The sequence below is a fragment of the Lactuca sativa genome, chromosome 8 (genome assembly GCF_002870075.4).
Source record: "Lactuca sativa cultivar Salinas chromosome 8, Lsat_Salinas_v11, whole genome shotgun sequence".
NCBI lineage: Eukaryota > Viridiplantae > Streptophyta > Magnoliopsida > Asterales > Asteraceae > Lactuca > Lactuca sativa.
In genome coordinates this window covers 7421024-7434839 of record NC_056630.2, presented here as the reverse complement: position 1 = coordinate 7434839, position 13816 = coordinate 7421024, and the positions used below count along the sequence as shown (strand labels likewise).

Below are 13816 nucleotides of genomic sequence, written 5' to 3'. Positions count from 1 at the left end.
ATACCACTGATGGGATTTGAGCATTCTAACACTCCTATGGTGTACATGCAACCCTATAAACCTTGGATCTATGTTTTCTCTATTATACATGCAAATATTCAGTATTCCAAGGTTTCATCCTAACTAGCATAATATGAAGCAACTATACTTCAAGAATCTAGTAATTAGACATACCTTTTGATGGAGGTTGAAGTCTTTAACCTTTAAGAGCCTAGTGCCCCAAGTATTGAACCTCAAATGGTTCACACAACCCCAAGAACTCTTGGAATAACTTTAGAATAAGGATACTTGCACCGAATTAGTTTTTCCCTCTTGTGTACACACACTAGTGCTTATTTCATGAACTAGGGACCTCTTTATATAGTGTGGAGGATTAGGGTTACATTCATGTAAACCCTAATACCCATGACCTTTCATTTCCATAGGATCCATGGGTTAAACACTCCATGGACTATCCATGAAAGCTTAGCCCAACCTAAATGAACTTGGCCCATCCTATATATATATAAGAGTCCATACTTAATTAGTTCCTTTTTGATCACTAAATTAATTCTAAATTAATTCTTGACCAATACTAATTAAATAATATGATTTCATATTAACATATTAGAACTTATAATATATTAATATAACTCATAAGTATCTTTTTTCTCATTTTGTCTATCCAACTGTTCCGATGCCATGCAACCCAAATGGACCATGCCAAATCGGGTCAAGTACATACCAATTATAGTTATGGACTTAGACACTAATCCAATATTTCACCCTACCACTAGCGCATAATAACATATCATAATCATACTACTAAGCATATATGAATACTATTTACCAAGGTTCTAAATGGCATGAGGCGTGGCGTGGCGGCAAGGTCAAGCCTCAAGCTTAACGAGCCATGGCGAGCCATGGCGTTTTTCAAGACGTGATGTAAGGCGGTGATCTTGTATTAATTTAAAATTATATTACCATATAAATATAAATTTATATTAAATATAACTACTTTTTAGAAGTGTTAGATCAATAACTAGTAACAAAAATTTAACAAAAACCACAATACTTGTATCTCCTATTAGAAAAGACATAACAAAGAGAAAAAAACTGTGTCTTAAACGAAAAAACAGACGCCATAACACGCCATAACGCACCATGGCGTGCCATATCACGCCTTGCCACGCGCCACGCCTAACAACAACGTTATGAGGCTTTTCGTAACGGCGGAACCACGCCTCACGCCATGGCGTGCCTTTTGGAACACTGCTATTTACCCCCTTGTTCTCTTTGAACCGGTAACCGAAGAGTATTTCACCCCTACCTCTAGCACATAGCATCCTAGCACATAAAGCATAGCAGATAGTGGCATACCACACAAATATCACAAATACAATTGTCTTAACTATAAACAACTACTAGTGGGCCGACATTGGTGCCTTCGACCCACTTCTATTGGAAGGTAACTCACCTCGTAAAGCTGAGTGTCGAATATCACAGAAAGGAATCTCTAACAGCTGCTCTGATGGCTCCCCGGCTATCATTATCATAACAACACTTAGTCAAAATCCATAATACTTCTTAGGGTAAAATGACCATTTTACCCATTGGTCTAATTTGGACCATACCCAAGGCCCAATTCCATTTTATATTTCCCAGCCCACCAATGGCCTAATTTTCTAAATTGGGTCCAACTCCTCAAATGGGCCTTATCACAAGCCCAATAAATCCTTAGCTCAAAATCAATAATTTCAAGTGGCCCAATATGGCCCAAAAGGCCCAATACTCTAAGTCTCAGTTCTAGGCCCAGAAACTCTGCTCCATAGTGGGCCATGACGCCCAACTATCTAGGCCCAAACGTCTAAGGCCCAAAATCCTGAGTTCACCACTTTGCATGCGTACGCGCGACGTACCTGGCACGTACGCCCAGCGTACGCTGGCCTTGACCAAAAGCGGGAAGTTGACCTAATACATGCAGCGTACTGGCCATCCTCACTGGGGCTTCATTTGTGACTTAATCCATTAAGTCCTCACGTCCAGAATGTAGATCCAGGTCCTTTAGGACATTCTAGTCCATAAAGTCATAAAATTTATGTGCTTGCATGCATAGTTGGGGGTCAAAATATGATTTTGGTCCTTTAACCAACTTTGTAACCATCAAACACTTGCATAGTTGTGGCTTAACCATCAAGGTCCGATTTTTATGACTCTAAGTGCTTCTAAGAGCTCAAAATGACATGTCTTATGGTCTGAAACTATCAAGATTCAAGCAACATCAACAATGGAGTCCAAAAGTGACATAAAACACCCCAAAATCAAATCTAAGCATGCAATGATCAAGTTTGAAGCTTGATACCTCAAGTGAGTCAGAAATGGTGCTAATCTCCTGGATCTACAAGCTCCCTTTGAATCCTTGCTCCTTCTTCAAACTTCTTTCTCTTCCAAACACCAAAACAACACTAAAATGCTCTCAAGTGGCAACCAAATCATAAGAACATACAAATATGGGTTAGGGTTTTCATGGTGGCTGTCTAAGGGTGAGATGGAGGCTGTACCAAAGGCATAATGTCCTTTATATAGGGATCAAAACCTAAAATTTAGGGTTTTAGAAGCTGCATGCGTACGCTGCGCGTACCCTTTGGTACGCTGGGCGTACATGCATGGCTTCCGCGTTCCAATCTCTTGAGTACGCTAAGCGTACATGGCAAGGCACGCTCCGCGTACGGTGCTTCCTCAGCCCAATTACAAGGGCCCAAAGGTATAAGCCCAAACCTTTTTAAAATTATTAACCTTATATAAATAAGAATAGTACCGTATAAATCCCGGATGTTACATTTTGAGGTGCATAAAGCGGAAAACCGAAATTTATCTCTAATAGATCCGTGATTTGCTTTGAAACAAAATTAGCAGTACAAAGACTCGGTTTTACTTCTTTACTAACATGTCACAATCTTTATTTTTTTCATAGTTACTTCTTTACCCTTTATCTTCACGCCTTTGTTACGCCCACTTAGGTGGAGTTTGGTTCGCAAAATGTTTATGAAGGAATTGGAATCTGTCAAGGAATTAGAAATTATCAGGAATTATAATTCAATTCCATAGTCTGTTTGGGTGGCAAGAAATAGAATTCGAATCTAATTTCATATTCTGTTTGGTTGGAAAGAAATACAATTAGAATACTATAAAATGACATAATTACCCTTCTTATTTTTGGGCTTAACTTTTCAAAAGGACTTTTTGAACTTTTAGCTTTTTAAAAAAGTTAAAAGCTTGAAAAGATGTTTGGCAATTTAAAAGTCCTTTTAGAATGACTTTTTGACAAGAAGAAAATGTGACATCCCCAATTTCACGGCCAGAAAAGACCGATTTAATTTATGCTTTTAAAATAATTTCAGAGTAATCATTTGATTAAAAGTGTTGTGGAATTTGTTCCCAAAGCCAAACATGATAAAAATTTATCAAAACCTTGCTTTAAGAAATATATATTTTTATTTCATAACAAAACCTCGGGATGTCATGTTCCGATACAGATCAAAAGCATAAACAAGACATTATAATCCTTATAACAGTTATTTATAACTAATGACCTATAATCCAAAATCACTCATCATCATCATCATCCGACTATGCTCGGGGTCCACTACCTGTAATCATAAAAAGCTGAGTGGGTCAAGCTTGGAAGCCTGGTGAGCATATAGGGTTTTCAACCCACAATACATAAATTTATTATGTTTAAACATCAATCAGTCAACCAAATTACCCCAATTACCCATTCCCGTTATCCTCACCTTATGTCCCTAAAACAACTATCACAAGGGACCTAGCCTAAGGATTTTCATTAGGGGTGACAACATTGTTTTCCTACAACAATTTAGGTCAAATAGGCATGAAGTCACATCGTCGCCAAGATTTATCTAATAGGCACTACGTCTCATAGTCGCCAGGGTTTACCTAATAGGCACGAAGTCACATCATCACCAAGGTTTACTTAACAGGAACTAACAACATTGATCCCCATGTACTAACCTTATACAGTGATCTTACTAGATCTAGCCTAAAGGATCGATATGAACAACTAACTACGAAACTGCTTCAGAAATCCTCTAGCAGCAAACAAGGATTGATAAAGATATTGAATGAATGGACTAAGTTTAACTACGAACCTTTGTTCGTAAAAGAAAGAACCACAAGACAATTAAGTCAGGGGTAGTTATCAATGCCTAGGCTGTGGTCTGAATATCGTGAGGTATATAACCCCCAGACGCACCCTATCCAACATCGAACTTTGCCTAGGCTATGGTCTGAATATCGTGAGGTATATAACCCCAGACGCACCCTATTCGGCAATGGAAACACTAACTAATGCCTAGGTTGTGGTCTGAATATCGTGAGGTATATAACCCCCAGACTCACCCCTATCCGGCATCGGAAAGGAAAACACTGAGTAATGCCTAGGCTGTGGTCTGAACCCCCAGACTCACCCCTATCCGGCATCGGAAAAGAAAACACTGACTCATGAAGCTCATCCGATCGCTTCACAAAAGAAACGAAGACTCCAAATCTCTTCAAAATAAAAGCATAGGGAAAATACTAATAAAGTACTCCCGTACGCTCCCGTACCCCGACACGTAATAGTGTCAAAAAGAAGAATTAACGGATGAACACATAGTTCAAAAATACCTAAGGAACATATAGTTCACGAACACTTTATGAACATATAGTTCAAACATACATACCGATTACGAGTCTACTAACGTTCCACTAAACTATCTAAAATAGTCTGTGGCCGTTGTCTATACTCTGTTAGATGACTAGATCATCTTAAACATCGATACCTCTCATCATTTTATTTTATCACACACCAACTATCTACCCATGTTCTACCCAACATATTTGTAGATAAATATATATATATATATATATATATATATATATATATATATATATATATATATATATATATATATACACAGTTTAAAACTTGTATAGAATATCAACACAACAGTCACCTCAAATAAACAATTAATATATTTACACGTAACACGTATTTTAAGGTAAATACTTCATATCTATGTGTAAATTGAAAGTGAATATACACTCACTTGATTTGATGATAATAGGGCAGCAATTCGTTTCCTAAAACGATCGTTTCTAATAAAACCGAGAGTTTTATTGAGAAACCGGGCTCTGCGAAAGGTCGGACTTCAAAACCGAAAAGATAAATTTTACGGGCCTTCGGGAACTCCGGGACGTGTCCCGGGCGTTGGAAATGATCTCAGGGCATCGGGGGAAGCGAAAATGGCTAAAATATTGAAAAAGGGGTGAAAAATGGCCATTTTCCAAAAGTAGCCGGAAGATCTCGCAAGGCCACTATTTATAGGGGAGGGCTGCAAGGGTTCGGCCGAGAAGGAGGAGTCAACGAAGGCAGGTGGCATCCGCGGAGCGAGGACAGGTGGCGGGTGCGAGCTTCGGACACGCGAAGGGCACGCGTCGCCTTCGGATTGGGCCAACGAGGCTCGGATGATGAGTAAGAAGCGAGGCGTCGGAAGATCATTGGACCGCACCCTCGGTCCAATCAGCAAGCGACACGCGGGTCGGATCACGTGGGTTGCATGCGAGGATCACGTGGCTACTGTTCATGCAAGGGTGACTCAGCAAATTTCGCCATGTGGCATATGCGAGGCGAGGACACGTGGCAAAAGCGTGACTATGCGAATTTTTTTGATTTTTGTGCAAAAACTTCTAAAATCCATAACTTTCGCATACGAGCTTCGTTTTTGACGTTCTTTATATGCACGCATAGCTAAAATTATGCTCTACAACTTCCGTTTAGACTTTGTTGGCTAATTTTGACTTTAGTTTTTATATTATTATTTTTAACAGACCGGGACAGAAAATCTGTTAAAAATTCATAACTTCTTCATCCGACGTCCGTTTTCGTCAGACTTTTTACCGTTGTGCTACTAATGACGAGACATTCAATTCTCGTTTAGGTTGTGTCGGATAAAAATCACTCGATCTAAAATTCGAGTTTTTAGTTGTCTACTGCTAAGCTGAAACTTCGAAAAATCATAACTTCCTCATACGAAGTCAGATTTTGGCGTTCTTTTTATCGAACTTCTCGGTTTAACGAATACTACGACTTTCATTTAGATTACTAAGGCTAAAAAGTAGTTTATAAAAAACTCACTTTTTACGACATTCGGTACCGTGTCGTTTTTGTCGCGAAACTTCGACAGGTCATAACTTCTTCGTTATAACTCAGATTTCAGCATTCTTTATATCCCCGAAATCCTTGTTTCGACCACTACAACTTTATGTAAAGATATCGGGCTTATCTCACACTTTAATTTTGACGCTTATTTTTAATCTTAATTAATTAAATCCTAATAATTAAACATAATTCACATAAAATTCACATAATTCCTTTTCATTTCTTCTAAATGAGTTACAAAGGTTAACCTAGACCATTATGTCAATATTAATGTCTAGCCTAGAAACACGAACGTTACAGAAAAAGAAGTGATTTTCAAAGCTAGAAATTGTGATTTTGTGTGACTTTTGGCTTTTTAGCCTTTGCTCCCTCAAAAGATAATTCAAACACATTTTAAAACCTTCTTTTGCAAAAAGCTATAAGACAAAAAGTCTTTTTGTTGAAAAAGACTTTTTAGGCTAAAAAGCAATCCCAAACACCCCCTTTGTTTTATAAGTTATATGTGATGGTTAGTGATGGTAGTAGGTGGTAGTGGTGGTAGGTGTTTGGTAGCATATGGCGGTGGTAGTGGCGGAGGCGGTGATGGTTGTCGTGGTGGGTGATGGTTGTCGTGGTGGGTGATGGTGGCGATGGTTGTAGCGGTGATGAATGATACCAGTAACGTTCTGGCGGTGGTGGCGGCGATGGGTGGTGGTTGTAGTGGTGGTGGTGACAGGTGGTAATGGTAGTGATGGTGATGGTGGTGGTAGAGGTAGGTGGTGGTGGTAATGATAAGTGGCGATGGGGGCGGTAACTGTGGTGATGGTGGTGGCGGCGACGACAATGATTGGTGGCGGTAATTTGGGCGATGATGGTGGTGAATGGTGGTGGTGGTAAAGGGTAATATGAGAATGTTATACTTTCCCTCATGAATTTTAATTAATTTCATCCAAACTTTGAAGGAATTTACTTCCATTCATTTGGTGGATTTTTTTTTTCATTTAGGAATCCAGTGTCATCTCAAAATTTTGAACTAAACACTGGAATGTGATGGAAATAGATTCCCATTCTCTCTCTCTCTCTCTCATCCTCCCCCAATTTCATTACATTCCATCAAACCAAACAACCTTTTAACTAGGGATGAACAGTTTGTCCAAATCCCGATCTCGTACCGGTACCGTACCAGAACCGGTACCGAAGCGTATCGAATGTAAAAATATGGGACGGTACTTGGTACTCAAAATACATGAAATTCGGGAATCGGTACCGAAAACCAATACCATTCCCAGTACCGGTACCGGTGATGTTAATTCGGTTTGGTATTCGGGATCGACTTTCGACCAAATTTGGTTTTCAGGAAATCTGGAACGGTACGAGTCGGTATCGGTTCCGTCCCACGCTCATCCCTACTTTTAACCTTATTTTTTCATTCTTTTTCTGGACCAAGCCCTCCTTGTTTCCACTCCATGAAGCTCAATCTTTTCTTTCATGTCCTTATTTGTCCGAAACATCAATAGAAAAGCTTTGAATGTGACTTTGACTTAAACTACACGTCTTATCTTTTCCTAGTTGCTTCAATATGTCCCTTCTTTTCTCTCCTCACCCGAGTCTTCCTCTAAAGAGTCTCATTTATCATTATCAATAACTTTTAAATCTTCAAGTTCATCATGTGCATAGTTGTCAAACTCGTAGGAGTCACAAATCGACTCGTACGATCGAGTTGAGTCATTTGAAACCTAAAATAAGATGACTTGTAGATGGAAAATGACAACTCAATTCTTCTAACATGTTCTTGGCGAAATCATTGAGGTCTTAGATTGAAAAGGAACCTAATTATGGATGCACATGCAATCCATATGAGGTAAATAGAATAGTCGGGCACCCAATTAGAGTAAATATTTTAGGTTGAAAAAATCGGTTGGGGAAGCTTCCCACGATGGCGAATATCATCAAGAAAATGTTTACATATCACCTTTTAGTGTGTCAAATTTGCAACATTGTGATTGAAAATGAGGCTCGTGTTTTTCGTTTCATGTGTTTTTGCTTTGGAAGTTTAGAGTTTGAATTTTTAACCATGTTTTCATAAATTTTCTTCTTTGTAGCCTCTTGTGTCTAGCTTCTTGCTAGATGTTTTAATATTTCTTATATCTTTTAAAAAAATGTAGTTTCTGTTTGTTGGTCATAGGGTCTCGATGTTGATTGCCAAAAATGTTGTACCTAAATAAAAATGTAGCATGGCCTCAAATGTTGTGACTCCAACCATGCTTCTAGTTTATATGGAATGCTAGATATTGGTTTATTTTTGGTAATTGCTCAATATCGGTCCCTAAGCTAATCATGACATGCAAATGCATATGTTTCCTTGGGTTGAATATAGATCGGAAATGTCTAGCCTTAATTGGATTGTTTGGTGGTGTAACCACTTGTTTGCCGGTCTGATTTTGATGTAGCATTTTGGGTCTTTTGTCTAGGATTTGCTGGTCGTTTTTTTTAATAAAGTTGTCACCATTTTAAAGTAATCAATGTTAAAGTAGGTCTCCACATTTAAAGCTTAATATTTACATATCATTAAGGTGTTGCTTTGTTATTTTGCAAATTGCAGGCGATTAAACTTCTAAAAGATGCTTATGAGTGAGATCCTTCTTGAAAAAAGTTTTATAATATAACGATTTAAGAACATCTATCGGACCTTTTTTTTTTTTTGAAAAACATTGTGAGTGAGAGTTTCTTATTTATATATAAACGCCTTTTATTTTGTTTGTAAATATAGGTTTCATCATACATATAAATTTTAATATTATTTTACTCTTTTTTTTTTTTTTTTTTTTTTTTTTTTTTTTTTTTTTTTAATCTTATTAGTTACAAGTTTAATATAATATAATGTGAAATATATATGTAAAATACTCCAATATATTATCCAATATGGGTGCCCTTTATGTTTATATATGATGTAATCTATTTTCTCCATAAAAATTCTTTTGAAGAAAAAATATTGGATTCTATATATATCTTACACAACACTTATAAAACATTTTATTTTAGTTTATAAAAGCATAAAAAAAATAGAAAGTTATAATAATAACATTTATGTCATTTCATTACAATAATAGCATCATGATTTTTTCACTACTACACAAGTGATTTAATAATGCGACCCATTTTTTTTATTTTTGAGGCGGTTGATAGTAAAAACCGCCTCATCAAATGTATAAAGCATTAAATAATCTAAGAACCGCTTTAAAAAAGCACAGGATAAATTCTGAAAAGCTTTTGTTAAGGCGGTTAAAAATAAATAGCATCAAAAAAAGATTTTTTAAGGCGGTTAAAGATAAATAGCATCAAAAAAAGATTTTTTAGTGCTGCTTCATGTAACAGCATCATTAAATAAGGATTTTTTGATGCTCATTTTATAAAAGAGCATCATTAAATCTTTATCTTTTAATGCTATATTTTAAAAAACGCATCAAATGAAAACACTTTGATTTTTTAGTGCTACTTCATTGTAAAAGCATTATTAAATCTTTATCTTTTGATGCTATATTTTGAAAAAAAAGCATCAAATGAAAACCAGCTATATCCGTCTTTTAGGGTTTCTGTAAACTCTAACATACTTTGAACTTTTGGAACATGAAGATTCTCTCCATTTATGAAACATAAACATAAATGCGTAATAACTCAAAATACCCTTATTAATTGTTTTGCTATCTTCACTAAAGGTAATTTTAATTTTATTGTACTTTTGATTTTATTCTAAGTATTTATTTATTAAATGATTGTTTATTGATATTTTTTAAATTGGTTAGTGTAGACTGTGAACATGTGAAAATTTTCATAACTTGTTTGTTTAGAATCAATATATTTACCTTCTTTGAATGTTTATTTTAATTTTCAGATGAATCGTGATTATTGGATGTACAACACTTCACGTTTTTCTCAATTTTATATAGAGGGTGTTCAAACTTTTATTAGGGTTGCCGAAGAAAATCGCTTAGAAAAAGGAAGTGGATCGATTTGTTGTCCTTGTAACGTTTGTAAAAACTTTAAAACATTTAATTGTACCGAAGAAATAGAGTATCATTTGTTGCAAAATGGTTTTGTGCCTAATTACACTTGTTGGTCAAGATATGGAGAAACACTACTTGATTGTAGTACATCCTCGACCAATTTACATATTAATAATAGTACATGCAACAAAGATTCATATGTTGTTGATGATGATCACCAGTCAAATGATCCCAATGACAATTTCAATGAAATGTTCGATGACATGGAGGCTAATATGGGTGATGTTGAACAAGAAAAATTACATGGCCTATTTGAAGAAGCAGAAACACCGTTATATAGCGGTTGCAAATTTATGAAACTTGATGTTGTATTGAGGTTGATGAACTTAAAGTCGAAAAACGGATGGAGTGATAAAAGTTTCACAAGTCTATTAGTGCTTTTGCATGACATTCTTCCGGAAGACAATGCATTACCCATTTCTACATACCAAGCAAAAAAACTAATGTGTCCGATGGGATTGGAAGTTGAAAGAATACATGCATGTCCAAATAACTGTATGTTGTATAGAAAGGAGTTCGAGAATAAACATAATTGTGTTTTTTGCGGTGCATCAAGGTATAAACGGAAAAAAGATTTGGATGAAGTTGACGATGATGTGACAAAAAATGGACCACCGGCTAAAATGTTGTGGTATCTCCCTATTATACCCAGACTGAAAATGTTATTTTCAAACGAAAAAGAAGCAAAGTTACTTTGTTGGCATTCGGAAGAACGTGAAACTGACAGAAAACTAAGACATGTTGCAGATTCACCTCAGTGGAGAAACATTGATAAGAAGTATCCTGAATTTGGAAAAGAGATGAGAAACATACGGTTTGGGCTTAGTTCAGACGGGATCAATCCTTTTGGGAACATAAGCAGTCGTCATAGTACGTGGCCGGTTCTTTTGTGCATTTACAATCTTCCACCGTGGTTATGCATGAAACGGAAATACATTATGATGTCGTTGTTGATTCAGGGGCCGAGACAACCTGGTAACGATATTGATGTGTATTTGTCTCCTTTGATTGATGACTTAAAAACTCTTTGGAGTTCGGGTGTAGACGTATATGATGCTTATAAGAAACAACACTTTCAATTGCGGGCCATGATTTTTTGTACTATAAGTGATTTTCCAGCGTACGGTAACTTGTCAGGATACAAAACAAAGGGTAAGAAAGCTTGTCCAGTTTGTGAAGATCAAACAAGCTCGATATGGTTAAAAAATTGCAAAAAAATTGTATACATGGGACATCGAAGATTCCTTCCGAAGATTCATCGTTTTAGGAAGAAAACTATTGAGTTTGATGGAAGTATCGAGATCAGAACGATGAGGAAACGATTTGATGCATTTTCACGAGTTGCAAGTATAAATGTAGTGTTGGGAAAAAGATTTCGTGTTGATAAAGATGCCCTTTGGAAAAAAAAGTCAATTTTTTTTGAATTGCCTTACTGGAGACATTTGTATGTTAGACATTGTCTAGATGTTATGCATATTGAAAAAAACGTATGTGAGAGCTTGATATGCTTATTATTAGGTATGATGCATAAAACTAGAGAGTTTAATATCCGAAAGGACATGGTCGAGATGGGGATACGTGAAGATCTTGCTCCCGAACAGAGTGCTAACCGTGTTTATCTCCCAACTGCTTGTTATACTACATCCAAAGAAGAAAAAATAAAGTTTTGTCAATGTTTACATGATATTAAGGTTCCATCAACTTATTCTGCAAACATTAAAAGATTTGTGTCGATGAAAGACTGTAAATTGTTTGGAATGAAGTCTCATGATTGTCATGTTTTGACGACACATATGATTCCTATCGCAATTCGTGGAATTTTACAAGATGATGTACGACATTCTATCACTAAGCTTTGCTTGTTTTTTAACAACATTCACTCAAAGGTTATTGACATAGAAGATTTGGATAAATGGGAGAAAGACGGTTATGTTACACTTTGTGAATTAGAGATGCACTTTCCACCCTCATTTTTTGATATAATGGTTCACTTGATATCTCACATCGTACGAGAGATTAAGGCTTGTGGTCCCGTATTCTTACGGTACATGTACCCTTTTGAAAGATACATGGGTATCCTAAAAGGTTACGTAAGGAACCGTAATCGACCTGAGGGCAGTATTGTTGAAGGGTATACTTCTCAAGAGGTGATTGAGTTCTGCCAAGGTAATCCTATTAATAATATATTACAGTTATAAACACTTATAATATATTACATATAATATAATAATTTATTTTTTTATAGGCTATATGAAAGATGTCGAAAGTGTTGGTGTTCCTAAAACTCGTCATTCAGGTCGACTTGAAGGTAAGGGACGAGTCGGTTTAAAAATAACCATGCCAACATATGAAGAGTTACAAGTTGCACATTTAGTGGTCCTAAAACACATGAAATGTCTTACTCCATACATTGATGAACACATGGACATGTTGAAGTCGAAATACCCGGGCAAGGAACAAATGTGGTACATAAACAATCATAATAAAGAGTTTTCAAGGTGGCTGAAAAATAAGGTAGCAGAAACTAATGTTGATGAAACTGTGAAAAGATTGGGACATGGGCCAGATTGTAGAGTTAAATCTTATGAAAGGTATGACATTAACGGGTATACCTTTTACACGAAAGATCAAGATCAAAAAAGTACAATGCAAAATAGTGGAGTTACAATGATAGCATCAACGACCGAATTCGACAGACGGGATCATGATACTTTGATAAGAATAGCCAAAGATTCTTATTACGGTGTTATACAAAATATTTGGGAGTTGAACTATTTTGACTTCGTTATTCCCGTGTTCAAATGCAAGTGGGTGAATAACCGTACAGGTGTTCAAGTCGACAAAGATGGTTTTACACTTGTCGACCTTACAACTAATGGCTATGCATCTGAACCATTCGTTCTTGCAAAACATGTCACACAAGTTTTCTATGTCAAAGACCCGAGCAAACAAAAAGAGCACATCGTCTTACAAGGTAAACGACGAATTGTTGGTGTTGATAATGTCGTTGATGAGGAAGAATACGATCACTTTGATGATCTACCACCATTTTCGGTCAATATTGAACTTGATAATTACGATAATGTCGAATGCACAACATTCGTACGATCTAACATTGAAGGGACATATGTTGATTAAGGGCATGATTGGGGTTTTTCTTATGTATTTTTTATTATTGAGATTACATGATTTTTGTATGAAATACTATCTATTGATAAGAGTAATTACAATACGGTCCTTATCTTTTGATAATTACAATGTTTCTATATTACTATCCATTAAAATGTATCAGTATGAGTGTAAAATTTTTACTTGTTCTGTTAATAAAATAAAAGAATGTAAAACTTTTACTTGACAACTAAGACTTTTACTTGCTATGTTAACAAAATGGACAAATTCACTTTCAGAAAAAGGCAACCTAGTTATAATTTCAAAAACCGCCTCAACAAATAAACCGCCCTAAAATATATACAAAATAGCTTTAAAAAATATTTATAACAACATCAAAAGATAAACAACATTAGAAAAACAAAAAACATTAAAAAAATCCTATAACCGCCTCAAAAAACACCAA

General features: G+C 36.0%; 2 protein-coding genes across 2 annotated transcripts; one reads left to right on the top strand and one right to left on the bottom strand.

Annotated features, from left to right (window-relative positions):
- Positions 1–6695: 6695 nt before the first annotated feature.
- Positions 6696–7154, bottom strand: LOC111876809 (uncharacterized). The gene has a single exon (XM_023873388.1). It carries the CDS (start codon positions 7152–7154, stop codon positions 6696–6698), a length of 459 nt encoding a protein of 152 aa, XP_023729156.1.
- A 960-nt stretch (positions 7155–8114) lies between these two features.
- Positions 8115–13380, top strand: LOC128127637 (uncharacterized). Its single transcript, XM_052766293.1, has 3 exons — positions 8115–8198; positions 10071–12408; positions 12488–13380. The coding sequence occupies exons 1-3, from the start codon at positions 8115–8117 to the stop codon at positions 13378–13380; spliced, it is 3315 nt and encodes a 1104-aa protein (XP_052622253.1).
- The last annotated feature ends 436 nt before the right edge of the window (positions 13381–13816 follow it).

What these genes read in the sequence shown, in the direction of transcription:
- LOC111876809 (XM_023873388.1), bottom strand. Translation starts at nt 7,154, where the DNA reads ATGGAAGTAAATTCCTTCAAAGTTTGGATGAAATTAATTAAAATTCAT.
- LOC128127637 (XM_052766293.1), top strand. Translation starts at nt 8,115, where the DNA reads ATGGCGAATATCATCAAGAAAATGTTTACATATCACCTTTTAGTGTGT. An exon ending in TGATTGAAAATGAGGCTCGT is followed by an intron (nt 8,199 to 10,070) that starts GTTTTTCGTTTC and finishes TTTAATTTTCAG; the next exon opens with ATGAATCGTGATTATTGGAT. An exon ending in GGTGATTGAGTTCTGCCAAG is followed by an intron (nt 12,409 to 12,487) that starts GTAATCCTATTA and finishes ATTTTTTTATAG; the next exon opens with GCTATATGAAAGATGTCGAA.